This window comes from Hippocampus comes, unplaced genomic scaffold (assembly GCF_001891065.2).
Source record: "Hippocampus comes isolate QL1 unplaced genomic scaffold, H_comes_QL1_v1.1 scaffold48, whole genome shotgun sequence".
In the NCBI taxonomy this organism is placed as follows: Eukaryota; Metazoa; Chordata; class Actinopteri; order Syngnathiformes; family Syngnathidae; genus Hippocampus; species Hippocampus comes.
The window spans coordinates 1,084,018-1,109,477 of record NW_017808403.1 but is presented as its reverse complement, the minus strand read 5'-3'; the positions used below and the strand labels follow the sequence as shown (position 1 = coordinate 1,109,477).

At 46.1% G+C, this 25,460-nt stretch overlaps 2 protein-coding genes across 5 annotated transcripts; both read right to left on the bottom strand.

The window, feature by feature from the left end:
• Positions 1-742: 742 nt before the first annotated feature.
• sf1 (splicing factor 1) lies at positions 743-19,441 on the bottom strand. 3 transcript variants are annotated; one of them, XM_019858408.1, is made up of 14 exons: positions 19,323-19,441; positions 18,031-18,458; positions 14,012-14,278; positions 12,418-12,549; positions 9,730-9,805; positions 6,623-6,775; positions 5,327-5,416; positions 5,054-5,237; positions 4,862-4,977; positions 3,878-3,985; positions 3,601-3,796; positions 3,317-3,524; positions 1,899-2,063; positions 743-1,814 (listed from the first exon to the last, which is right to left on the bottom strand). In XM_019858408.1, the coding sequence occupies exons 2-14, from the start codon at positions 18,434-18,436 to the stop codon at positions 1,483-1,485; spliced, it is 2,433 nt and encodes an 810-aa protein (XP_019713967.1). In that variant the 5' UTR covers positions 18,437-18,458; positions 19,323-19,441; the 3' UTR covers positions 743-1,482. The 3 variants fall into 3 exon arrangements, with proteins under 3 accessions (XP_019713967.1, XP_019713969.1, XP_019713968.1); XM_019858410.1 differs by lacking the exons at positions 743-1,814; positions 1,899-2,063; positions 3,317-3,524; ... (4 more) ...; positions 5,327-5,416; positions 9,730-9,805 and having other exon boundaries at positions 6,629-6,775; XM_019858409.1 differs by lacking the exons at positions 743-1,814; positions 1,899-2,063; positions 3,317-3,524; ... (7 more) ...; positions 12,418-12,549; positions 14,012-14,278 and adding an exon at positions 14,992-16,420.
• Positions 19,442-21,012: 1,571 nt separating this feature from the next.
• Positions 21,013-25,111, bottom strand: LOC109508448 (RNA-binding protein 4.1-like). Of its 2 annotated transcripts, none has more exons than XM_019858435.1 (4): positions 24,965-25,111; positions 23,445-23,878; positions 22,071-22,780; positions 21,013-21,997 (listed from the first exon to the last, which is right to left on the bottom strand). In XM_019858435.1, exons 2-3 carry the CDS (start codon positions 23,854-23,856, stop codon positions 22,080-22,082), a joined length of 1,113 nt encoding a protein of 370 aa, XP_019713994.1. In that variant the 5' UTR covers positions 23,857-23,878; positions 24,965-25,111; the 3' UTR covers positions 21,013-21,997; positions 22,071-22,079. The 2 variants fall into 2 exon arrangements, with proteins under 2 accessions (XP_019713994.1, XP_019713995.1); XM_019858436.1 differs by lacking the exon at positions 24,965-25,111 and adding an exon at positions 24,502-24,940.
• Positions 25,112-25,460: the final 349 nt, after the last annotated feature.

Below are 25,460 nucleotides of genomic sequence, written 5' to 3'. Positions count from 1 at the left end.
TCTTGCCCAGTCCCGACACTTGCTGTCAACTGAAAATGACATCACAGTGCGCAAGAACTATACACAAAAAAGTGGTGAACCATGACGGCCGTTACCCAACAACCTTGGGCACTCTGTTGTCATTTTCAGTGGACGGCAGGTGGCCGTACAGACGCGATGGGAACAAAATTTAGAATATACATCGACGGTGGCCGTCACTTGCCGAAAAAGAATCGACTGCGATGGGGTGTTGGGGACCCCTCATGTGTTGAAAAGTTGTCAATGGGTCAAAACATCGTCGGCAACGGGTGCGGCTGTCACGTGCCGAAAAATAATAACATTGGACTGGCCGGGAAATACACCAGCCGTATTTTCCCCAAATTCCCGACGGGCACCCTCTCCGAGTACAAGGTAAAGTGGCTGGCCTCTGAAATGAATAAAAAGGAGTGGATTTTTTTTTTTAATTTATATTCTGCAATATCACTCAGAATACCCAACCAAGAGTCGAGGTGCAGAGAACACCTTGATGATTATTATTTTGTTTTTAACTTGACCTCCCCTTTAACAAAAATAATCTTATTTAGACACGACTCCTTCCAAAGAATCAGTTTATTTCTAATCAATCAAGCGAGCAGGAACAGAATGCAACGAATCTTGGAATAGCAATTACTTGGTTTGTTTGGCCTTGCAGAAGTATGACAATAAGACAAAGCATACAGCTTCATTTTATCGGAGGAAGGTGTTGCAGAAACAAAATAATTAAAAAAAAAAAGATCTAAGTCTCAGCATTTAAATAGTCCAGAAGGGTTTGGAGTACAATGTTCCCCCTTGTTCAAACGCAAATGTCACAACTGAGAAACATGCAAACAAATCCTCAAAAACTAAAACACATCACTTTTTATTACAAAAATATGACTCTTCGTGAACTCAAACCCAACAACGGACATTGTCATGGGGACCTCGTTCACTCGAAACACAATCAGCTCTTGAAATGGATCATGCAAGTCATCAAATTTACCCAATGGGTGCTTTAATCAGTAGACAAACCAAAACAAACTGCATAGCACTGCAGAACTGAGGCCTGAGAGCAAGTGTTTTTACACACACACGCGCGCACACACACACGAGGAGCTTTTGCAGTGATACAAACTTTAAAAAGAGAAGAACTCTTCAACTTGACACCAAGTGAACTAACATCGTATCTGCAGTAGATGTGTTGTTTGTTACAAGACAGGAACCATACAAAACTAGAAACGCGTGATCCGAGACGACCGCATTGTATCCCACCGGGCATCTGCCAATCACACAGAATGCCCCGCTATTGATTGACCTCGTATTCATTTGACACTTGGGACTTCAAACTGCCCCCCACCCCCCCCAACCCCGATTCTAAAGTATCTCCCTTAATTCTGCCCGGTGGCATACAAAACTCACAGGTTATATGTGTGTAGATGACCTCAGTCTATTGAATGCGACGCGGACACTTCTCTTCACATTAGGTTGTTAATTTTGGGGCGGAGGCGGCGGAGGTGCTGGGGGCATGCCAAACGGGGGCATGCCCGGTACCCCCATTCCCATCATGACAAAGTTGGAAGGGTCCATTGGCGGCGGGGGTGGCGGGGGCGGGGCATACATCATGCTGGCTGAGCCAGGGGGCGGCGGGGGCGGGGGAGGGGGGGCACCGGGCGGGAGGGGTGGCTGGACCCCCGGGGGCGGTGGCACCATGGAGGGGGCGCCCATCGGAGGTGGGGGCTGGGGCGCAGAGGCCACGGGCTGCTGCGGCTGTTGCCATGGAGGGAGAGACCCTGTGCCAGGGCTGGATGTGGTGGGGGTATCTTGGCGGGGGCGGTGGGAGAGGAGGGTTAATTGCTGAATGAATGAATGAATGAATGAGTGTGTCAATTTTTGGGTGTTCTTACTTTGTTGCCAGGGCAGTGGTGTGCTTGTTGCCATGCTGCTCGTCGGCGGTGGCGGAGGGGCCTGCTGTTGCCACGGCGGCAAAGGACCGGACGGAGGTGGCGGCGGCTGACTGTTGGGAGGAGGCGGCGGAGGGGGCATCATGCCCATTGGGGGTGGCATCATGCCTGAACAGGACAACACAATCCACATGGCAATAACGTGAACCCCCACACTTTTCAAGCAGTACTTCACATCCTTTATCAAGCCAAAGTGGCTTTTTTTTTTTATACATTTGAAGAGTCTCACCATACACTACAAACAAAAATAGCAGGGAAAGTTTACATATCGAAACAACGATCTTGTCTCCCTTTACTCAGAATGTGTGCGCGAGTGTGTCTCTGCGTTACAATTTTCAGCTTTTCATGATGGTTTTGACATTTTTGGTTTGCTGTTTTGATTAGTTTGTAAAGCAGGGTTTTTTAAATGCTTTTTGTTGTTTAGGTTTAATCATTTTGAAAAAATTATATAGATTACTTGTCAAGTGCAAGATTAAAAACGAACACAACTACTATTCTCAAATGACTGTTTCATGATGCTTCCTCCTCCTGTATGGAGGACGTATCCTACCAAAATCAATACATTTGAAATTAACCCCAAAAGCTCATGTAAGACAAAAACAAAGGCCATTTTCGCTCTAGTTAGCTTCGGAAAACTAAGATGGACTTTCAGTTGATTTGCAGCACCTGCCCGGCTGGTTAGCACATCGGCCTGAGAGTGCAGAGATCGTGGGTTCGATTCCGTCCAGTCTCCGACTTACTTACCTGTGTGGAGTTTGCACATCTTCCCCGTGCCTACGTGGATTTTCTCCGGGTACTCCAGTTTCCCCTCGCATTCCAAAAACATCCATGGCAGGTTAATTAATGGAATGCTCTAAAGTGCCCCCCCCAAGATTGATTGTGAGCACAAACGGTTGTTTGTCTTCGCGTGCCCTGCGAGTGGTCTCGCCTTCTGCCCAAAGACAGCTGCCGGGATAGGCTCCGGCACACCCGCCACGCTCATGAGGATAAGCAGAACAGATCATGGACGGCGGGACGCAAAATACTTTTTCCAATTATAGTTTCTTCGTCAATTTTCAGACACTTTTATTACAGTGCACATTGTAATAACTTTGGTGTGTCTGATTCTATTGTATAAATAGCAGAAGGTGGATTATGTATCTTCTGCCACTTAGTGGAAGCGCATTGACTCGTTCTGCCAGTCGCTCCACAGCGCTGAAATAGATCACAAATCCATTTGAGGATATTTGCAATTCAATACTCACAATAACCTATTCCCAGCAAATCAGCGCAATACTTTTTTGCATTTTTGGCGCGCTCTCCGGAACGCACCGAGTCGTCACAAGACGTTGCCAAACGTGTCGAAGAGTGTTTGCGCTCACCCATGGGGTGCCCGTGATGTCCGGGGCCCTGGCCCATGGGCGGAGGGGGAGGCTGCATCCACGGGGGAGGCATGCCGTTGGGGTTGGGGGGCATGGGAGGGCCGCCCATGCTGGGCATGGGGGGAGGGAAGTTGTGATGGCCTCCTCCATGCATGGCGTGGAAGTTCCTGTTGTCGCTGGAAGCAGAGCCCATCCAGGGAGGCCGGCTCTGTCGGGAGACACGCGATTAGTCCGAAACAAATTCAATTGCAGCGGGAGTATCTCCATCCAAAAAAAATCAATACCGGTGGTCCCTGGCCACTGCTGGGTCCGGAGGCCCGGGGGGGTCCTCCATGCTGGCTGGGGGGCCCCCCGCCGGACGTCGGCAGCGGGGCCTCCCCGAGCTCGGCCATGAGCGACAGGTACTCCTTGTCCATACGAGCCTTGTCCTGCGCCGACTGTGGGGGCTCGCCGCCCGTTGCTCTTTGGGCAGCGAAGGTACTTCACGGCGCGCAAACGAGAAGACATTTAGTTTACTCGTCAGGAACGAGTCGAGTAAAAACGGAAGGCTTTCATCGTTACCTGGTGTACTTGCAGTCCGAGGAGATGTGGCCTGCCCCTCCACACTTTGTACACAGGGTGGTGTTGGTGATGCTGCGGGGCTCCGTGTTCTGCCAAGGACGCAGGATCCTACGGACACGACGGGTTTCAATTGCTTTGTCTTGCTGGACAACAGGAGGCCGATTGGCTTGAAACAATACTGAAAAACTCTTGCTGTTCACATCCTTATGAGTGAAGAGCATGTCAAGCAAAAACCACTTGTAAAAAATTATAAAGGTTTGTTTGGACGCGTTTCTCTCGCGAAGCGACATAAGCTTTGTCGCGAGCGCCTCTATGACGAGGAAAACACCCAAAAATGCGCAACACCTGGGCGATCATTCTCATATTTTCAGAGGTCGATGTGAGCGTGAAGTAAAGATGTCCACATAAACTGTGGTGACCATCGATCGCAGTTTTGGCACAAGAGGCGACCTTGAGATTCCTACATTACGGGTTTAGACTGTCATATTGCATCACTGTACGGCAAGTGAGAAAGGACAAATTACATTTGCGTGCGTCAGCAACGAAAGAGCCATTAAATACGAGACTCCGTGGCAGCCCTCAACTCTTTGGAAATCGAAAATGAAAAGAAATATTGTTGTCCTTTTTCTTTTCGATTCTGCAGCAGACAATTGTTGAACCATGTCGGAGCGATATGTCAGCCCGTCCGCCATACCGTAATGTGGCGTTGAAAATAGCTATAAGTTCGGCTCGTAAAACTGAGCTAGGATAACATCATTCAATCAAAAGCGGTAACTACATATTTGGCTTGATGATAGATCTCCAAGGAAGCATCTTCCCAACTTGCTTCAGTTTGCCACATCCAATAGGGCCGCGGCGTCGAGGCACTCAAGAAGGCGTCTTTGTATATGTCACGTCAATGTTGTCTACGAGAGCGCTTGCTTGCAGTTGTCGCGAAAGGTGCCATTCGGGATGGGATCGGCGGTGTGACGCGAACATAATGACCTGTTGTCGTCTTCTCTCAGCGTGCCGTTGAGCCTGGCCAGCTCTCTCAGCTGCATCTTGCGCAGGTCGTTCTGGTCCTCGGGCGTCTCGATGCCTTGCTTCAGAATATTGCGGATCTGCGGGCACATCATTCGGTCAAAGGCGGTCGAAAGCAAAAGGAAAATCGCGGGTGGGGCCGCTCCGAGTAAACACCTGCTCCACGGCCTTCTTGACATTCTCCATGGTGTTGGCCGTGACCAGGGCGTGCAGAGGCTCGTCCTCGCCGGGCAGCATCTGTCCGTCCTTCCTGCCCACCTTGCCCTCCTTCACGGAGCCTTTGCCGCGGATCATGATTTTGGCACAGCATTCTTTTTCAATGTTCTTCAAGGTGTTTCCTCTGGTCATCAACAACCCCCGCGCCAAAAACACACACAAAATAAGATGGCGCAAAGATGACACAGACACCACCGTGAACTTCAAACTCACCGCGGTCCGATAAGCAGACCGACAAAGTTGATCTCGGGGTATTCGTCTTGCGGAATCATCACTTTGTCATTGACTCTGGTGGCCGGGGGTCTGCACAGAAAACCAGGGCAATGGACACACTAACTTGTGGCAAAAAAAAAAAACAAGAATGGGCCCGGTTTGGCCCAGTGAACGTTGACATTTTCAAGAGTCCTGTAATATCAGTGGCATTTGTTTTGTCCACCCGCCCACCCTTCCCTTAAAACTCATTAATTCACTTTTATTCATTCATCCCCGTATATCATAGGTTGGGATTTGTCAATAGAGGAGCAACAATTATTCAACAACTAATTAAAAATCAAACTCATCGATCATTATTTTGACACCGAAACATTCTGAGACCTTGTTGAAAATTGCCCAAATCTTTGGAATTTTAGCCTGTCAGGATGTCGAGGTAGACTTGATGTTGCCATTTTAGCAGTAAAAGGTTCATATTTTGCCTTTCAACGAATTGGATAACTTCCTTATTTTTCACATTGAAGGAACACCTTTAAAAATACATTTGCCGACTGAAAATGACATCACATGCACTCAGGGATCCTCTAAGGATCCATGACGGCTCCACTTGTGAAGGATCTACGATGGGTCCTTACTCGAGCCGTGAGCACAGATGATGTCATTTTCAGTGGACAGATGCATTTCTAAAGGTGTTCATTGGACCTGAAAAATAAGTTGGCGAACTATAACCGCTGAGGGTTGCGAAATGAGTAAAGGCGGCACAGGATTTATATCCGTGGTGAATCAAAATACATTTGTAAACATCTGCTTTCACTTTGAAAAACAATCAACATTCTTGAGGATTTTACGGGGCAAACTAGTCATTGAATCATGATCAATTTGTGAATTTTCTGCGTTGTCCACTTCAAGTATTTCCGTTTTCTAATATAAGGATGGAAATTAAGTGGATTTGAGTTACTGTTTCACACGTTTTTTTCATCTAACTCAGACAAAATAAATCAAGATTCACTGAAAATAATCATCGGTTGCGGCCCAACTTTTGAATTTTATTAAATAATTGGTTAACAATTATTTTAAAATATATAGAATAATTGGCCAATTACAATGACATTAAAAAGTAAATGAAAATAAGAACGAGTGTAATTCAATAAAACAACTTTTATACCGCTATGTTCAAGTTTTTTTTTTGGGGGGGGGGGGGGGGGGTTGGCAGGGGTGGCGTTTTGGGGGGGTTTCACATGTGCGTCTGCATATCTGGTAAAGTCACCAACTTCCTTCCCGCCGCATTCGAACACGTACTTATAATCGGCAGGCGGTTTGAACTCGGGGTTGAGGCCGACCATTTCGGTGATAAGGGCGTGGCGCTCCTCCTCGATCTTCTTGCGCGTGCGATACTCGCGCGTGTTCAGCCTCTTGCCCTCGCTGTTGTAAATGGGCTCCGGCGAGGGAGACCTGCAGGCAGAGACGGGAGACAACAAGCAAACGGTCAGCCTTTTTTCTTCACCCCCCTCAACACCGAGCAGGCCGATTTGCAATTAGGTAGTCAGAAATTCTCCCTATGGCTAAACTGTTTTTTTTCTTTTTTGTTCTCCCCTAACTGTAATGCTGAGACCATATCAGGGCATCAAAAGTGCGATCTACTGAATAACAACGGTGTATTCTAATGTGACTTGTTGCCGCCAGTGCTGGAGAAAGTGATTTATGAATACGGCACTAACACGTCACACACCGTTGAAGAGAACTCTGAGTAACCAGCGTGACTGTAAGCAGAGCTCCGATACCCTGAAGGGGCGACAAAGCAAATGCATGGCCAGAGTTACACCTGCATACAGGATTTGTTGGCCTAAAAGAGAGAAAGGTTGGGAGGAAAATGAAATTCTAAGCAGAGGCGCTGAGAGCTGCTCGGTGCCGACGTGGCGGAAGAGGTCCGTACCTCCCCTTGGATGCTGAAAACCTGCATTGCTGCGTTAGGGAGGCTCTGTGCTTAAAAAAGGGTTAGGTTGACGTGGGGTAATTTGGGTTAGAGGAAAGGAATTAGGATTAGATATCCACCTTTTCCTACGTACGATCTCCCAGCGCAGAGAGACATTTGTTCACCATGTGACATAAAGCACATGAAGGGAGCCATTACAAAAAAAAAAATCAGTCCAGCGGTGACGATGTGAAGCACCTCCGCTTGATTGTCCCAATAGATTTGGGAACGATGCAAAAGAGGGCTTGAGCTGCAAAATTCAACCTTTAGGCTGGCTGTGAAAACGGCTGCTTGTGTGTTTACAAACTCTTCAGCACGTACAGACGGCAGGGATGCTCAAGTGGGGTAGACACATACTGACAATTGGGTCTAATTGGAGAATTCAAGACCGCCCCCACAATCAAGGTCGGCAAAGGCCCCATTATCGGATGTCCCTGAAAGATTATCCTGTAAAGTGGGGTATGGTTGAACAATTAATTGAATCCAAATCGACATCGCAGTGGAGAATGCAATTTTCAGATCGTTATGTATGTACGCGCACGCGCGCGCACAAGCACACACACACGCACGCACACACACGCACGCACACACACACTGTACCATCAGGGTACAATTTAATACTTTCCCAAATATCTCGGAAACTATATTAAATTGGGCCAGTGAAAATTATGCTTTTTTTTTTTAAAGAAAAAAACTAAATAATCCAACCAAATGTGGAAAGTAGAACTTACTGACAGCCACCAATATTAATTAAAAATTAAAAATACCGTATTTTCCGGACTATAAGTCACATTGTTTTTTTTTCCCCTATGTCGGCTAGTTCTGTGACTTCTATTCTGTGACTTCTTGTACGTGAAAAAATAGACAGTGTAGCTTCACAGCAACCGGGAGGATGCACCGTGCAACTTTAAGATGGACAAAGCCCGGGCTTCAGTGACAACCAAGACCATCCGGTCTGGACTCAGAAAGGCCGTAGTAAACATTGCAACTGGAACTCATTCCGAGTCTGACGACAAGCCATGCGGAAGCCGAAGTCCCACTTGGTCTTCCTCCGGAATGGGCGGACTGATTCAGAAGTGACACCGAGGACGAAGAATTCCACAGATGGGGTGATTTCGAGTGAGATTGTGATTCCCTAATATCAACTTGTTTTGTTCCTGATGCTATTTCTATTCATGTTTATTTTTCGTGTAGCTGAATTAAATTTCACTGTGCAAAAAAATCTTTGACCTGTTCAGCCTGTTCTTTCTTCATTTATTCGTGTTCGAACTTGCCTTGCAATATTAAATGTCTCTTTTTGATCTAGTATTTTGCAAAATAAATTTCTGACAAAAACAAAAAAAGCGACATACTCCAGTGCAACTTTTGTATGGGTTTTGGTCTACCTCTTGATGCATTTTTGGGGTGGTGCGACTTATAGTCCGGAAAAGAAATTCACGTTTGGCTGCAACTGTGCGCTAATGATAATTTGATGCTACAAGATTTGTATTTGTTGTGTTGGCGTGCATTAGCTGCGCCAACGTGTGTGTTTGTGGCAATTTGTCCATGCACGACTGTAATATATGGTTCAGGATGTGGATGGGTGCGTTACGTGGCTGAATTGAAGTCCATCAATTCAGTTTAATTCGGCTTAATTTTAGCATAAAACTATTTGACAAAAATATGTATGCAGAATAAATGTTCATTGTGATCCACATCATTTTTTTTACAGAAGAGGACCGTGCCGGGAACGGGAAAAAAAAATAATCACAATTCAAATGGCAATCGCAATATTGACGGGAAAAAAACAAAAAAAAGCCGAGGTCAACTTCACACGCTCCTGAGAGCAAGCCACTTCCTGCCGAAGATCTACTGGGGGCCGCTGAATTTCTTTCCTGCTTAACTCATCAAATATACCATGTGATCTTCTTGTCCGCTGCTGTCCACTAAAGAGGATCACACAGGCTGAACCTCATGAGGCTCCCTCTCTCGCTCTCTCTGGCTACTTAAAAAACATTTATTACAAAAATACGGCTTTAAAGGTTGTTGTATGGCTTTTGACACAAACCTGTTTGAAAAACAAATCATGACGCGTAACGTCGGGTATTTGCTCTTATTCTAACATCACATTTGCGCCCACAAACTGAAAAAAACCTTGGGTATTAAAATTCTATCACTACTTAAAAAACAGCATTCAAGAAGAGTGAAGGTTCAAGCCTTTCTTGCAAGTCTTTTTATCATTAGCAAATGATGAGTCACTTGTGTACAGCTACGATTTTAAAATCTAGATCTGTCAAATCTAACACATCTTAAGACTCATTCTATCCACAACACAACATGGAAACGTACTGAAAATGAGCATTACCCCATCCCAAAAAAAAAAAAAAACCCAAACAAAAGTATGTCAATAAGGTAGAGAAAGAGTTACTGTTCATGGGTTTAATCTTTTTCCGACCTGTCCTCAGGGTTAACAGGGATTCCCAGGTCTCCTGTACGCAGTTTACGTGTCAGGTCTTCGATCTGCAGTTGGACTGGAAGAATTCAGGTTAGGAAAGAAAACAAGGATGGGGAGAAATGCGGTTATCACAACACCATCAAAAAGACGACGACGCCCCCGACAGGGGAGCACCGTCTCGCTCATTCATGAGGTCACAAAAAGATGAAACGCAACGGGCATTTCAATTACATGTGAGACAAACACGGGAAAACGGCATTCAAGTCACAACTTCCGCCTCGGTCCTAACATTAGCAGTGCGATGCGCATCGTAGACGATGACAAAGCAGGTTAAGCCTCGCACGACAGATCACCGCAAGAACGCCTCGTTGAAAGCGCTACATTTATGCCAGAATGGGACCAGATCATAAGCAAGCGCAACAATGACATTGTGCGGCTGTGTTCGAAATTATTTGCTCACTATTATTTCGTTGACTTATCAGCTGAATGAAAAAAACTGATTTGGAACACTGGAGTCGAACCCCGTTTCAACATTTCCACCCCTGTAACGTTCACATTTCAAAGTCCCGACCAAGCATTTTTTTCTTCATATGCACGTATTTGTAAGTGACATGTTGACACTGTATGACACGTTCACATTTTTACACCGAGAAACGTTCCATACTGTATTCTACATCGTAGTTAGCGGCCATTTTATTGGAAATGGTATCAACAAACTACCGCTATAACGTACAAATTCGCTATGTACGTTGAACCGAGGCTCGACTGTACTTGGTACGGAAGAGGATTGGGGCCAGTGGAGCTAAATTTTTTTTAAAATCAAATTCTGACTTTCTTCGACCTCCCCCCACACCCCGTCTTGAGTGGCCATTCCGTAACTTGGGCACCAACCACGTCAAGAATTTAGTTCAGCTGGTGGACCTTCGGTCATGAAGACTGAACAGGCACAGTTCGCCTTGCTTTGAGCTGACGGAATTTGACAAGATCACTACAAAGCAGTTCCTGGCCATCCATGCCGTGACATTCCTTTTTCTGCATGGGCGCAATGCATCATGGGATGCAATGCTTTTTCTGCTGACTAAGTTGTTGTTGCCTCCTTTGGAAAAGGCTGTGTGGGCTACATTGATGGCTCAAAATGGGCAAACTCTCAAATGGGCAACTCGATGGCATTGGTGGGTCAATATGGTGATTCCGAACACAGCCTGCGTGTAGTTCACAGAGAAAGTTCGAGCTTTTCGGACCATCGTTATTATTATTATTATTTATTTTTCAACCAACAGTGCAAAGTAGCAGGACAAATAGCATTCACACAACGTTCTCTGTGAAATGGCTCATGATCACCGCATCTTTTTTCCCTTCATTTTCTGATGACTCCATCTTGCCTCACATTTCCATGAGTAGAGATGCACCGATTGCATTTAGCGCAGCCGCATGAATTGCCATCCATGCCCCATACTTCCTTCAGTGGGGTTTTCAATCATTTTATTGTGAGGCTGGCGGCGTCAAATTTAAAAGAGGCAGCGGGGCAATGCTGCCTGTTTTGCCGCAGGCTGATTAAATCGGCGCACCTCTCATTTAAAAAATAAAGTAAAAAAATATCAAATTGTCTCGATATCGTTGGCGTCAATTAGCAGATTCAATTGTCAGCATCCCCGTGTACAGGGTGCCCTAAAAGTCACTATTCACTCGCTTTTTTTTTCTTTCAATTTTGTTCCAAGTATCATTGAACAGATGTGGGGCTATCACCTTTTGACACCCGACGCTTTGCAGTTGTTCTAAGAACATCTGCTCCAAAGTCAATTTCTGAGCCATGAGTTGAGGAAGACTAAGCTTTCAAACGCAGCAGCTTATCATCTGTTCGAATGCTACCAGAAATGAAAATAAAAGAAGGAAGTGGATAGTGCCCATATTGTATTTGTGAATGGGCAAAAGAAACAGCCAAGTGCGACAACGTAAAAGTGGGCACACATACCAGCGGCGAACAAACATTACCAATGACTGGACATGGCTCACAATGTCAGTTATAGGTGAAACTGACGCATGTGTGTGTATGCTTCTGAGAACGCCATTGAGGGCCCATGAAGGCAGTCTGTGGGTGCTACACTGCTGCTTCTCACCCAAACAATCGCTTTCGATGAGTTGGCGTGGTTTTGCATGGCAAGTCTGAAATTGCTCGATTGGTTTGCCATTGAAGCAGCATTGCTCGCACTCTAACCCTCCCACCCCACCACCAACTAAATATATAGATTTTTTTAAATACACAAAGCAGAACTTTAGCATGTTAAGGAAGGACATTATGAGCTCCCATGCACAGATACAAAATCGGTGTGGTGTTGGGTAGGGACGGGGAGGGGGGGCAGGCAAGATGGTGACGTGTGACCTGCAGCTTATGGACAGATATCAGCAAGCGGTGGCGTTTCATCATTCGACAAACACTGCGCCTTGCTAATGGCAGCCCAATGGGATGCAGGTTTGCGCCAGGAAAACACCACTCAGAAGATGACCAGAGTTAACAATTAACTTCGGGTGGTTTAGTAAAAATGGAAGAAAAATCAAATCCTCTTTATGCACTGTGTAGATATGAGATACAAACCAAATGTAAAAAGTAACCTTCTACATTTAAAGCAAGTGTCCGGGACCGGCCGACATGTGACATGAGATCATCGTAAAATATTTCTGAAATATTACCTATGTAGGCTCTCTCTTGGTCCCGGGTCAGACCAGGGGGGATGACAGTGGGCATACCCGGTATGACAGTTTTCTGATCAGGCGTCTCACTACTCCACCGGCTCTTCTTTCGTTGTTTCTTCTGGTTGAAATCTACAAAGAGAAACCGAACTGGGTTTGACTCACTGTTACATTTTTTTCCCCAATGTTATTTAACTGCGCAAGCATCAACAAAGCGGTGTGGACTGGTCAAGCTGGGTAGGCTAGCGAAATCCATAGTAGAGATGAAGCAGCAGGAAAAATTCACACAAGACAGTCAATAATCCATCCATCACTTTTCTAATTCGCTAATCCCCACAAGGGTCCGATTCCAAGAGTTAAATCACACACAGGCGCTCTGAAAACAGCGCAACACATTAAAATGGCGAAAACAAAAATTATAATCAGCTCCTCAATGTACGATTTGAAAAAACTGTCACCGGCAACATCCACAATTTATTTTCACACACGCAAGACGGCAAGAAATTGACGATGACAATGATCTATTTCAAAAGCAAGGGACTCTTTTCAAATATAAATCAATAACTTTCTGACGCTTTGTTTTTAATTGCGCTTACTATGGTCACCAAATTTCAATAGCGCTTATCCTCATTTGGGTCACGGACAAGCTGGAGCCTATCCCAACTGGCTTTGGGCGAGAGGCAGGGTCGACCCTGGACTGGTTGCAAGCCAATCGCAGGGCAAGTCAGATGAGGCTAGTTTTCAATGAAGCTAAGATGCGACGATGAACAATAGTCAGCAACAACAGGTATGACAAAAGATGACATTTTTTCATTACATTTGGTTTACAGAGATGAAAATGTACTTCATTTGAATAAAATAAATGTAAATAAATTGAAGGATCCTGAGAATTAACCCTAACAATAATCAAATTGTAATTGCATATGAGCGCAAATCCCAGAGATTTGGGATTGAGACCGGTTACATTCAATACTGTTGGTTCTGGCTGATATCGGATCAGGGTACCCCTATAACTGACGTCCATTATAAATGCATCGAAAAAAATATTGATTTTACCCCCCCCCCCCCCCCCCCCCCAAAAAGGGTAAATCCGCGAGTGCTTAACAGCGGGGACGCCTGGGCCCAACGCATCAGTGGAGACCACACAACAAACGTCACTCACTAGGTCACGCCCATTTCGGGGACGCCGTAGTTATCCAAACGTAATTTATTCTTCGTAATACAATTTTAATTCATGACGTTCTGTTTTATTATGCTTTTTTATTTGGCACAACGTGGTGGCCAGTTTTTATTTGAATAAAAACATAAAAATGACGGCGCCTTATTTGCGCTTGGACGGAATTCCAATTCATTTCAATGGGGATGCTGACTTGATGTGTCAGAACACATGTCGCACCTTCCAACTGTTCGGAACTTTCGTTTGGTGTTGAGGCGAACGAGCACCGATAAGTACGACGAACAAAACTATTTTCCGTTTGTGTTTTGATCCGAGGCTGTGTGGAACCCACGCCACCATGCTAACTGGCCACCGCGAGCGTGGTAAAATCACTTCACGTTCATTTGCCGCGGCACGAGCAAGAAGCTGTGTCCTTACCTTGTCCGCCGAGCGGCTGCTGTGTAGGCGCCTGGGGCGAAAACCCACCCGGTGCGCTAAACTGGTGCGTCTGCGCAAAAGCCGGGGATGGCATCGCAGGCTGGAATCCTTGTATAGGCGGAAAGGAGGCGGGAGGCCTCGGGTTCGGCATCATTCCGTTGTCAGCGCCGGGCCCCGCGTCGAAGCCACGTTTGGCGCCGATGCTGGGGTGCAACTTTCCCAATGGAGTTGCGTTTGCTCCCGTAGCCATTTTGCCCAGTCCACTCGCTGTCGAAAAAGAAGCGGATTAGTGGGGGCCCGAAATGTGCTGAAAAGGAGCTGGTCGCCTCGCGCTGTGAGTTTCGCGAGCCGCTTTCGAGTCATCAAAATGGCGCCCCGCTCAAAAACCACAAAAGACAGTCGCGAGCTCTCCCGCGGCAGGCTGCGAGCGGACGCACCATTACGACGCCCTCCTATTGGCCGAAAGAAGCATCGCCTCCCACGTGACGTCACAAGGACACAAGCAAACCGACATGTCAAAGCGTTTGCCTTCCTCCTCGTCCACTTCGGCACGATCACAAGTGTACAAGGTTAATCGTTTTCAGGATGACAACTTTTGAAATTTTTACGTTTTTTTTTTTTCCCCATGACAGTGGCAGCCGCACAACTTTCAAATCGCGCGTGGGCTTCTTCCCAGAACCAAAAGCGTGCCATTTTAGACTATGACAAGGAAAAATGACTTATTTGAACGAACCCTGCAACTCACTTCATGAGCCAAAGTTGAATGCACAGCATTCGCAACTACAGTTTTTAAGTACTCAGGTTGAACGTGACAGTGTAAAAATCAAGCACCTATTAACTTGTCTAGTGTCGTCTGCTTATGTATTGACTAGAAAATTAAAGGCCAATGGTTGATCAAGGTCTGATCACTGGCGTAATAAGATGGTTACAGGTAGCATTAGTGTCTACGCCCCAAAATGGAATTGAAACACACCCAAAAGTTGACTTAATTCTGTTTATTTAGGAGGCGACAACAAAGACATCAAGCGGTCCATATAATGAATCAAAATTTGATGGAAAAAATAGTGTGGGTGTTAACAGCAATGCAATATCACAATTTTTTTCTACTATAACCCAAAGAGACATTTCTATTATACTGCATGGGAAAAAAAAAAATTGAGGCATTCCCACTAGAACAAATGGGTAGGCCTGGTTTGATGCGCTAGCAAGTCTCAACTAAAATGTAGGCAATTTAAGCATAGTATTTACATGTTCTACCATTGCCTCAATTACGTAGCTATACGGTTAGTCTCAGAACTACACTAAAAAGCAAAAAACACATTTCAGAAAGACTTGGCTAAAAAGAAAAAGTCAAAATCTTTGCAACATGCACTATTACACTGACTGAACTTTTAAAGAATGTTGCTACTTCCAAATGGAGTGGAACGTGAATGTATTCACAGACTTTCTGCCTTACAAAGTTGGACACTGATTAATTTGATTTTTTTCTTTTTTTTTTTTTGTCTTGACACATGAGCAACTAGATCTCATTCGATAATACTAGTGGCCGCATGCTGAACGGCTAAGCTAACCCACGAACAGCTGTCATGTTGGCTGCGTGAGACAAATGTCGCCGGGATCCCGCGGATAGTTAGAGGTAGTACTTATTGGCAGTAGTGGCCACCGTGGGGATCTGCGAACCCGGAGGATACGTGTATCCTTCACCCTCAGTAGGGGTTCTCCGAATCGGACTCCGGTCCCGTTGCACGAACGGGGCAACCGGTGTAGCAGGGACCTGAGGGACCTGATATGCGTCGACGCTAGACGACGGCGCACGAACAGGCGTGGTTGAAGTGGCCGCTGTTGCAGCAGGCGTGGGCACGGCGGCGCGTTGTTCCTCGAAATAACCGGCGCCGTACATATTGGCCCTGTACTTCCCGTAGTAGTCCACAACTCCGTACGGATCTCGCTCCTCGTAAGGCGACCGCCGCATCGGGTAGCCAGGTACCGCGCCATAGTACGAGCCGTCGGTCTGGTATGCGGCCCCGGTGCCGGACACGCCGTAACCTGGATGCGGCCCGAATCTCGCTGCATTCTCGAAGCCCGGACCGGGTCTGAACGGCGCCGCATTCCCGCTGTGACCGGCACCACGGGAAACGCCAGGCACAGGAGCGTAGCCGGCGCCATATTCCACTTCCGCGCCGCTGAAGCCCGCTTGATAAGCCCGGTTCTGAGCACGCCCGTCAAACCTCGAAGCATCGAATCCATCAGAGTTTGGCTCTGAGCCGTTTCTGTGGTAGCCGTTTTGATCTAGCGGGCATTCTTTGGACCAGTGGCCTTCCTGCCCGCAACGATAACAACCCGATCGGTCTCCCATTCCCGGCGCAGTACGGAGGCGGCTAGTCGAAAGCTTCACGCTCATCAGTTTGCCTTGGAAAAGAAAAACTCAATAAGGACTTGTTTGCAATCATTATGGAAAAAAATAAAAGTGTACATCCCGCTTGGCGACTCCCAAATTATGCTCGGGGAAAAAAAAAAAACCACGAGATTTGAACATCACAACACAGCAACACAACATTAAAGCTGAAATCCGTAACTTTCCAAACACGGGCCCGCCGCATACCGCGTGACGCCACTATGTGAACAAATTAGTCGAGGGTGCACCCTCGAATACCAGGGGACTGACCATTGCATGCTCACCAACTCGCCGCAATAAAAAAAATTACAACACCACCTTCACGTCATTCAATGTTTTTAAGGAGCGCGACTAAATTGCGACTGAACCACAAACACGTCGCGACTGTCTCGGAAAAAGGCTCTGCCCGCTGTAGCTATGTTACAATGATAGAAACAGAGGAAAAGGGCGATAATTGAGCAGTGTGGACTTTTGAGAGGTTCCCGTGCCCTTCCATTTTGGCAAAAGACTCTCTGCACTTCGCTTTCCAGCCAAAAGGCATATATGAATTACATTCCATGAGATATAGATATGTATATAAAATTGTAAAAACCTACTTCATATGCTGTATTGCTACAGGTTGATCTCTCTTGGTAGAAATGTGTTTATATATTTTTTTTTAATTCAAATTAAAACATTTTCCGATTGACCGTTCCTTTGATATCGCGACGCTGTTCGCCTGCAGCTCAAATTACAAAACAGAGCATAACTAGTTGCTGATAGTTGGCAACTCTTGACAACTAGTCGCACAACCCCGTGTCGGGTTACTGTTCTGTGGTGCTCCGATGCAGCTAAACATTCGCGCAAAATTCATCTTGCCCTCACCGTTTTGATTTATTCGGGGGCCCGCGCACCAACACGAAAAGCAACACGACCCGTCATGCTCATTCCAGTGTGCGGAGCTCAATAGTCAAGAAAAGACAAATTTATATTCAGCCTTCAGCCACCGATGGCCAGTACAGTATAGGTGGTACCGGACAGACAAGGCAACATTACGGATACCAGCTTTAGAACAGTAGCTTTTCAGTAGGGCTGGGCGATACGGCCAGAAAATAAAACGTCCAATTTCCCCACCATTAAAAGAATCCAATTGTAAGCTTTTCTTCACTGCTTGAAAAAACAAACAAAAATTGCATTTTTTCCCCCTTTGGGATTTGCGAAACAAGTTTTTTTTAGCTAACTTGCATCAGCTTTAGCCAAAATAGATTTGTTTTCCCATGTATAGTAAACATGGCCTTCGACGGGAATTAATTTTACAATGTTCAATAATTTTACATCATGCAAGAACAAATGAATACCTTCCACCAAGCTTTTGTCATACAAAGTGGAGATGGTTATGTTCTGTTTCTTAGCAGGAATCAAATTCATATTTTTTGTTTGTTTTTTATTGTCACCACAGGGGCCGGGAAAGTTGCAAACTACACAACACCGACCAATTAATCGCCCAGTCCTACTATGCTGTTGATGTTCGACGTTTCACTCACCTGTTGTATATTCAAGACTTACCTTTTTTTTTTTTTTTAAACAACAAAACAGTTAAATCAGATAAGACATTCCCCAATAAAAGCCCAGCCCAGGAGGTCACCTTTGAAAGCCGTGTTGTCTAACTGATTAATGGCCTCCATGGCATCCTCCATGCGTTCCATGTGAACAAAGGCATAGTTTTTAACTATGTCACACTCCACCACCACGCCGTACTCTTCAAACTTGGCCCTCAGCTCTTGGTTGGTGCATGCGATGTTTCCCACATGGAGCTTGGTGGAGCCTCTTGTCTTGCCACGGCTCAGCTCCACGTTCATGGCCTGGCCGTTCAGCTGATACTGGTGGAGGTTGCGGATGGCCTCCTCCGCCTCCGCCTTGCTGTCCATGTGCACGAAGCCGAAACTCTTCAGAATGGAACACTCGGCAATCTTGCCGTACTGAGAGAAGAGTGACCTCAGTTCGTCTGATGTGGTCTCGGGCGAAAGGTTCCCCACGAATATTTTCACCATTGTGACCGTTTACACTTCACTCCTGAAAAGGGGGTGGGGGACATTTAAAATGATCAGACCGAACTCCATAATTGCAGTATAATGGATTCTGTTCATCGCGGAGGGAACATAACTGACCCAACCGCTAAATAGGCTACATATACACATTTTTTATATGCACATACATTTACACAGATATACTTTAACGTTTTTTTAACATACACATACATTTACAGAGGTATACTTTAACGGTTTCACCTCCCCACACACAAGCTGAAAACATATCTGCAAGGCAACGAGCGAGTGTGTGGGCACGGGTAGTAGTTCTTTTGTGTTTAGCGTCGCGCAAACAATATGGATGTCTGCGCAACATGGACGAACCTCATGCGCATACTACAACAGCTTAGCGAAATGACGCTGGCGTCCCGAGAACCCTCACTTGAATTAGATCCATGAAATCCACATCATCTAACCGTACAAACCGATAACACGAAAAACTAAAAACGCCGCCATAGCTGGCCTTGTACAGACGCGTTAGCTTTCACCGTAGCCGCCTTAGCAGCGGTACGAGCAAGTCGTGGCCTACCTTTTGGCGACGTAAAGGGGAAAAATGCGATTCAATCACGATTCAAGATTGTATCGATGTAAAAATATGAAATCGGTAACATGAAACAACATTTGAGCATTTCAAAGGCAATTCAATATTTGCGAACCCATGTAATGTTTCGCACGCGCTAAGGAACGTTAAGATCCCTCAATCAAGCCGTAATCACGTCACCGGGGCGGTTAAATAATGGACTAGAACCCGGAGGAAATTATTATTCAATCTTATTATTCAATCTCCAATGTTTTAACCCCCCAATTTGAGTTGATCTTTTTTTTCTTCGATTGTGCTTCGACGGCCTACCTTCGGAAGATGAGTCTGCGTTCACGATCGTCACACTGGAAAATGGCGACGGACGCTAAAGCTAAAGCTAACATTGGGGGTTGGGCTGAAAGTACTTTGGGCTCGTGACCGCTCTCCTTCTGTGGTGTTCGCTGGCGGGATTAAAAATCAATTTGATGTTGCATTAGCGCCACCAACTGTATGAGTTAAAGTGGAGAAAATACAGCATGTCGACCTTTTATCACACTATCCACATTTAACATTTATTTTGTGAATGCAAACACTTTGTTTTTCTTCTTTCTTCCCACAATCTTGCTGCTGTAGACTGTAAATTTCCCCAGTGTGGGACAGATAAAGGATATCTTATCTTAACTGGCCAACACGCTTTTGTTTGAGGGAATTAACTGGCTGGTACCAAGGCTAATCATGCAACTTGCGGCCTGGTGTCCTGGTAACTCTCCGCATATTTTCTGCACAAGACCGACCAAGTTTAGAAATAACTTCCGGCTTTGTGAAGGGTAACCCTCCGCATATTTTCGGCACTGTCCCAAGTCCAAATATTTATTTGAACGTATATTAAACTTGTACTCATGTAGTGGACAGAGCGGATGTTAATCTTAGGACCGTAACATGACGTTCTGACGCCTCGTTGAGCTACGATCCGTCAGTGCGTCCGCCTTGTTGGATGTGGCAACTCTGCCTTGTAAACGGAGTACGCATCATCACGCATCGTTCTAAAAAGTGCACAACGCCTTTCATTAACATGGTAATTAAGAGGTTAGGTACCAACACTTCATGATCTGAATATAAATGTTTACGATACAGGTAAGCCCCACATGAAGAGAAGCTATTAGTTTGTGTTGTCATACCAACTTGACACTGACCACTGTTGTGATGCAGAAACTCAACATTCTCAACATCTATGTGACTAAAATCACAAGATGAAATCCTCAAGATAGAAAGTAGTATACATTTGCAACACTTTGTTTTTCTTCTTTCTTCCCACAATCTTGCTGCTGTAGACTGTAAATTTCCCCAGTGTGGGACAGATAAAGGATATCTTATCTTAACTGGCCAACACGCTTTTGTTTGAGGGAATTAACTGGCTGGTACCAAGGCTAATCATGCAACTTGCGGCCTGGTGTCCTGGTAACTCTCCGCATATTTTCTGCACAAGACCGACCAAGTTTAGAAATAACTTCCGGCTTTGTGAAGGGTAACCCTCCGCATATTTTCGGCACTGTCCCAAGTCCAAATATTTATTTGAACGTATATTAAACTTGTACTCATGTAGTGGACAGAGCGGATGTTAATCTTAGGACCGTAACATGACGTTCTGACGCCTCGTTGAGCTACGATCCGTCAGTGCGTCCGCCTTGTTGGATGTGGCAACTCTGCCTTGTAAACGGAGTACGCATCATCACGCATCGTTCTAAAAAGTGCACAACGCCTTTCATTAACATGGTAATTAAGAGGTTAGGTACCAACACTTCATGATCTGAATATAAATGTTTACGATACAGGTAAGCCCCACATGAAGAGAAGCTATTAGTTTGTGTTGTCATACCAACTTGACACTGACCACTGTTGTGATGCAGAAACTCAACATTCTCAACATCTATGTGACTAAAATCACAAGATGAAATCCTCAAGATAGAAAGTAGTATACATTTGTGGGGGGGGGGGGGGGGTGAAAAATAAAAAGCAAAAGTACTTGCCAAAATGACTTGTCTTTTATTTTACTTTTAAAAAATATATGCTGATATTACAGCTATTACAGCTAGTATGAAAAACATTCACCTGTACCTCGATGCAAAAAAAGGGCAGAACAATGGTGCCTTTTGACATCAAGTCCAAGCCCCCAGTCACTAACCCCAAGGATTCTTGCTGATTTACAAAAAGAGACCCCCCTTAAAAGAAAAAATAAAAAGTGAATTTTGTGTACAAAACCAGAAAGCCAGGGGAATGACATTCCATGCCTTGCCATCACTCTGACACTTTATTTCAAAGAACTGTCACTTCAGAAAGGCAAAAAAAGTGATATAAAAAGGTTTTAATTTCACACACACTGTGTAGTCATAAACGGGAGGTTGGAATGTTTTTTTTAAGCATAATTTGTCTTCACTGCTATTCGAGAAACTTAAACTTAGTGGGATAGTTTTAGCGTGGCTTTTCGATCCAACATGAATGCTAATAAGAGTAGCATGAACAGTAATTGAAGCAAAAACAGGAACTTTATGACACAGGAAGCAAATGACTTCACTGAAAACAATTTGGGATAAACGCGTAATAAAGCATGAGCAGATGAGTTGAACATCCGTACTTGCTTTTAGTAAGCAAACAAACTCAGTGATACAGGAAATAAATGTCTCCATTAAATTTTGGGCTCTTCCGCCGCATTCACATACAAACGTGTCGGATAGAAGCCAACTTTTTAAATGACAAGTGATGCCAGAAAAAATCCCACATTGACGTGTGAACAAGTGAAAAGGTTTACAAAAAAAAAAAAAAAAATCTAAAATCCGAGCTGAAAATCTTGCAAAACAAGCAACCAATGTACATATTAAAACAAACAAAAAAAATCAAAACTGAGAAATAAATGTGACATTATGGAGAGGGGGAAAGAAAAAAAAAAAAAAGCTGAACGTGGCACCACGTAGTCTGGAATCTTGACAAAATGATGCTCAGTCCAAGACCTAAAACAGAAAATAGGCATTTGTTGGTTGTGGCTTTCATTGATGGTGTCCATGACAAATATCCGAGCCTTACCGTGTGCTTTTAGTACGGCGCGTAGCGTGGCATGTAGCCGCCCCTGGCGGCGGGGACGGGCGATAGCCGCTTGCGCTCATACGTGTAGCCTGCCGGTGTGACGGGTGCCCGGCCGATTGGGTTGTGCTCTCTCGCATAGTAAGCGGCAGCGGAAGGGGTGGCCGGTGCGGGTGGCGGCGGATGCCGCTCGTACGGGTCCATGCCCGAGAACTTTGAGAGGGCAGAAGGGGGTGGGGGCGGAGGGGGAGGGGGCAGATAGGACATGCGGCGCTCCTCGAAATAACTCGAGCCGTAAGGGCGAGGTCTGTACTTCTCATAGTAGTCAACACTAGTGTGCACCCGATCTCGGTCGTAAACTGAAGACCTCTCACCATACCGATCCCCCACCTCAGAGCCAGGCCTCCGAGGAGGGGGGGGCGGCGGCGGCGGCATTCCGCCGCCATAACTAGCCCGATTAAACGCAGCGCCAGCCATGAAATTAGGGGGTGCGCCGGCCATTCCGTAGCCGCCCCTGCCAAAACCTGGGGGACCGCGTGGGGGGCCGCGGCCGCCGAAACCTCTCATGTCGTCACCGTGGCTATTGTTGCGATCGACTGGACAGTCTTTCGACCAGTGACCATGTTTCCCGCAGACAAAGCAGCCGGTATGATCTCCCATTCCCGGGGCCGTGCGCAGCCGACTGGTGGACAGTTGTACGCTCATCAGTTTGCCTTGTAAGGAGAGAGAAGACACGCATGAGACCGGAAGCCTTCCAAACACGAAGGCTCTCACCGACTTGAAAAAACAAGCAATCACCGAGCAAGAGCTAGCAGAAGAGTGGTTTTGCCTCGGTGAACCAGTCGGGCCGTACTCGTACTCATATCGTACCGGTGGCGCTTCTGAGCTTTTTAAGCACTTTAGCCTCCATCATAATAGCCCCCCGTCTTGTACATGTGATAGCTTGAATACCGCGGTCTCGTTAACGGATCATGAGGCTCCTCCTTTACTCAATCTGATCCCGAAGCCTTGTGACACCATTTGATATTCAACAATATTTTGGAGGGATTGAGCGGATTTTCACCCGTTACGGCGACATATCATGGGGTAGATACAAATACAAAGAATTTCTGCGGTCAGTGACGCATTCACCGTGCGATTGTTTCAGTTTTGGTACTTTATGCAGGAATCGAGTCCCGATGCTATTTCGCGGTTTTAGTCACGTGAAAACATTTTAGGTCCACCCGAAAGGTTAGTTACGCTCGCTGGCTTGCACGCACGCTGGCTGGGGAAAGTATCAGCTCAGGGATTTTGGGGCGTGGGGGGTGGGGCGTGGGGGTGTCACGAGAGCACAATCCAAATCTATGGACAGCATAGAGCACCGAACCGAGACGTCACCTTTGAAGGCAGTGTTGTCCATCTTATTAATGGCATCCATGGCATCCTCCATTCGCTCCATGTGAACAAAGGCATAGTCCTTCACTACGTCACATTCCACAACCGAGCCAAACTCTTCAAATTTAGCCTGCAAAATGTCCGCCGTGACCCCTTCGCCGAGGTTGCCCACATGCAGCTTGGTGCTCGACTTGGGCCTGCCCTTGCTCAGCTCCACGTTCATGCGCCAGCCGTTCAGCTGGTGTTGGTTGAGGTTCTGGATGGCCTCCTCGGCCTCGGACAGGAGGCTCATGTGCACAAAGCCAAAGTTCTTGACTATGTCGCATTCTGTGACCTTGCCGTACTTCTCAAAGAGGCCCCGCAGCTCCTCGACGCTGGTGTTGCAGGCCAAATTGCCGATAAAGATTTTCACCATGACTACAGGCGCTCTGTGGACCCTGGAAGTCGAAGAAGCCGTTATTCATTCAAGTTTGTCACTAATACTACCACCACATACACATACACACACAACACAAACATTTGTATACATACTAACATACATCCACAATTTTAGAGACTTCTGTAGTTCAAAATATGGGTGAATTTGATTATTTCCGAGATGCAAGTCAACTTTTTGATTATTTTGCACTGATTCAGAATTTTTTCCCCCTTATGCAAATCAGGTTTCCCTAATAAATCTAATGAAACAATATATGTAGAAACAATTCATCAAGCATTACCCCCCCCCCCTGCAAATGTCGTTGCCCTGTTGCATTTTAATTGGCGTCAAAGATTTGTTTATTTTCGCTAGTCGTGGCCCGCTCCACTGTATAGTGCAATTGATGCGTGTAGACCTAGTCACCAGCAAATCACAGAGCACATTTTGACGAATACATCACTCAAATTCCAATTGAGGGGGCAATTTATGGTACCCACTGAACCCAATATGAATGTTTTTTTTGGGGGGGGGGGCGCGCCTGGTTAAACGCACCCACACGGGGAGAACTTGCAAAAGCCACACAGGAAGGCCGCAGCCCTAATTGCAGCTCCCAACCTTGAACTGCGAGGCAGACGCGCTCACCAGTCCACTACGATCCTGCCCCGCCGTTCAAATCCAACGTGTGAAATGAAAGCCGACCTGCAGAGAGTCGCTCTACGCAATCAAACAAGTCAAAGTCGGTTACGATGCAATGACGTAGTGGCTCGCGAAAGGCATTTCCCGACGCGTGCTACACGACGCTAACAAGCCCGAGGCTCGCTTGCACATAAATTCAATTCTTTGGCGCCGAGATATCGCGTCCAAAGTGACATTACATTTATTAACGTGACGTTAGCGTCCACCGAGCCGATGAAAACGAAATTGTCGATCACCGAGGGGATGGCGTGCGCACGTTTGCTAAATGAAGGCGGGCTCAATGCGTCAGCTAGTAAACATTACGCCGATCGCGCCAAAGCCAGCAAGGCTCGGTAAGGACGCGATACTATGAAATCTCCACTAGCGGCGAGTTTTAAACGGTATATTTCATGTGAAAAGTCTGACTTACCACTGTGCAAGAAAAATAGGAATCGACGCCAATGAATGAGGAGTGAAATGGCGCTTCGAGCGACTCTCCAAGGCCGCGTCTTCCACTTCCTCTGTGTGTGCGATTCAACGCCACAAAGCCACGTTGCGGCCCCCTACTGGTCACAAAAGGGACAATTTCTAGCATTAAAACCACGACGCGTCGGTGACGTCTCGGTTTTTTATCAAGGTCGATCAATCATGTCTGAATTCATTTTATTTCTCGACTCACACTGTGCTTATTATGACTCACGATTTAAAATATGACTCAAATGCGTTGCATTGAAAAATGGGCAGTTTTCGTGCAGGGTGTGAATTCCACCAAAAAATAGGCATTCATGACTCGGAATCAGGCTGCCGGGGTTTCCAGTTGTTAACGCGTCGACCTCACAGTGCAGAGGTCGTGGGTTCGATCCCGGCTCTGGCCTCACTCAGTTTGCATTTTCTACCCGTGTCTGCGTGAGTTTTCTCCGGGTACT

What these genes read in the sequence shown, in the direction of transcription:
- sf1 (XM_019858408.1), bottom strand. Translation starts at nt 18,436, where the DNA reads ATGGTGAAAATATTCGTGGGGAACCTTTCGCCCGAGACCACATCAGAC. An exon ending in GGTCTGCTTATCGGACCGCG is followed by an intron (nt 5,238 to 5,326) that starts GTGAGTTTGAAG and finishes GTTGATGACCAG; the next exon opens with AGGAAACACCTTGAAGAACA. An exon ending in TCAAGAAGGCCGTGGAGCAG is followed by an intron (nt 4,978 to 5,053) that starts GTGTTTACTCGG and finishes ATGTGCCCGCAG; the next exon opens with ATCCGCAATATTCTGAAGCA.
- LOC109508448 (XM_019858435.1), bottom strand. Translation starts at nt 23,856, where the DNA reads ATGGTGAAAATCTTTATCGGCAATTTGGCCTGCAACACCAGCGTCGAG. An exon ending in GGACAACACTGCCTTCAAAG is followed by an intron (nt 22,781 to 23,444) that starts GTGACGTCTCGG and finishes TCTCCTTACAAG; the next exon opens with GCAAACTGATGAGCGTACAA.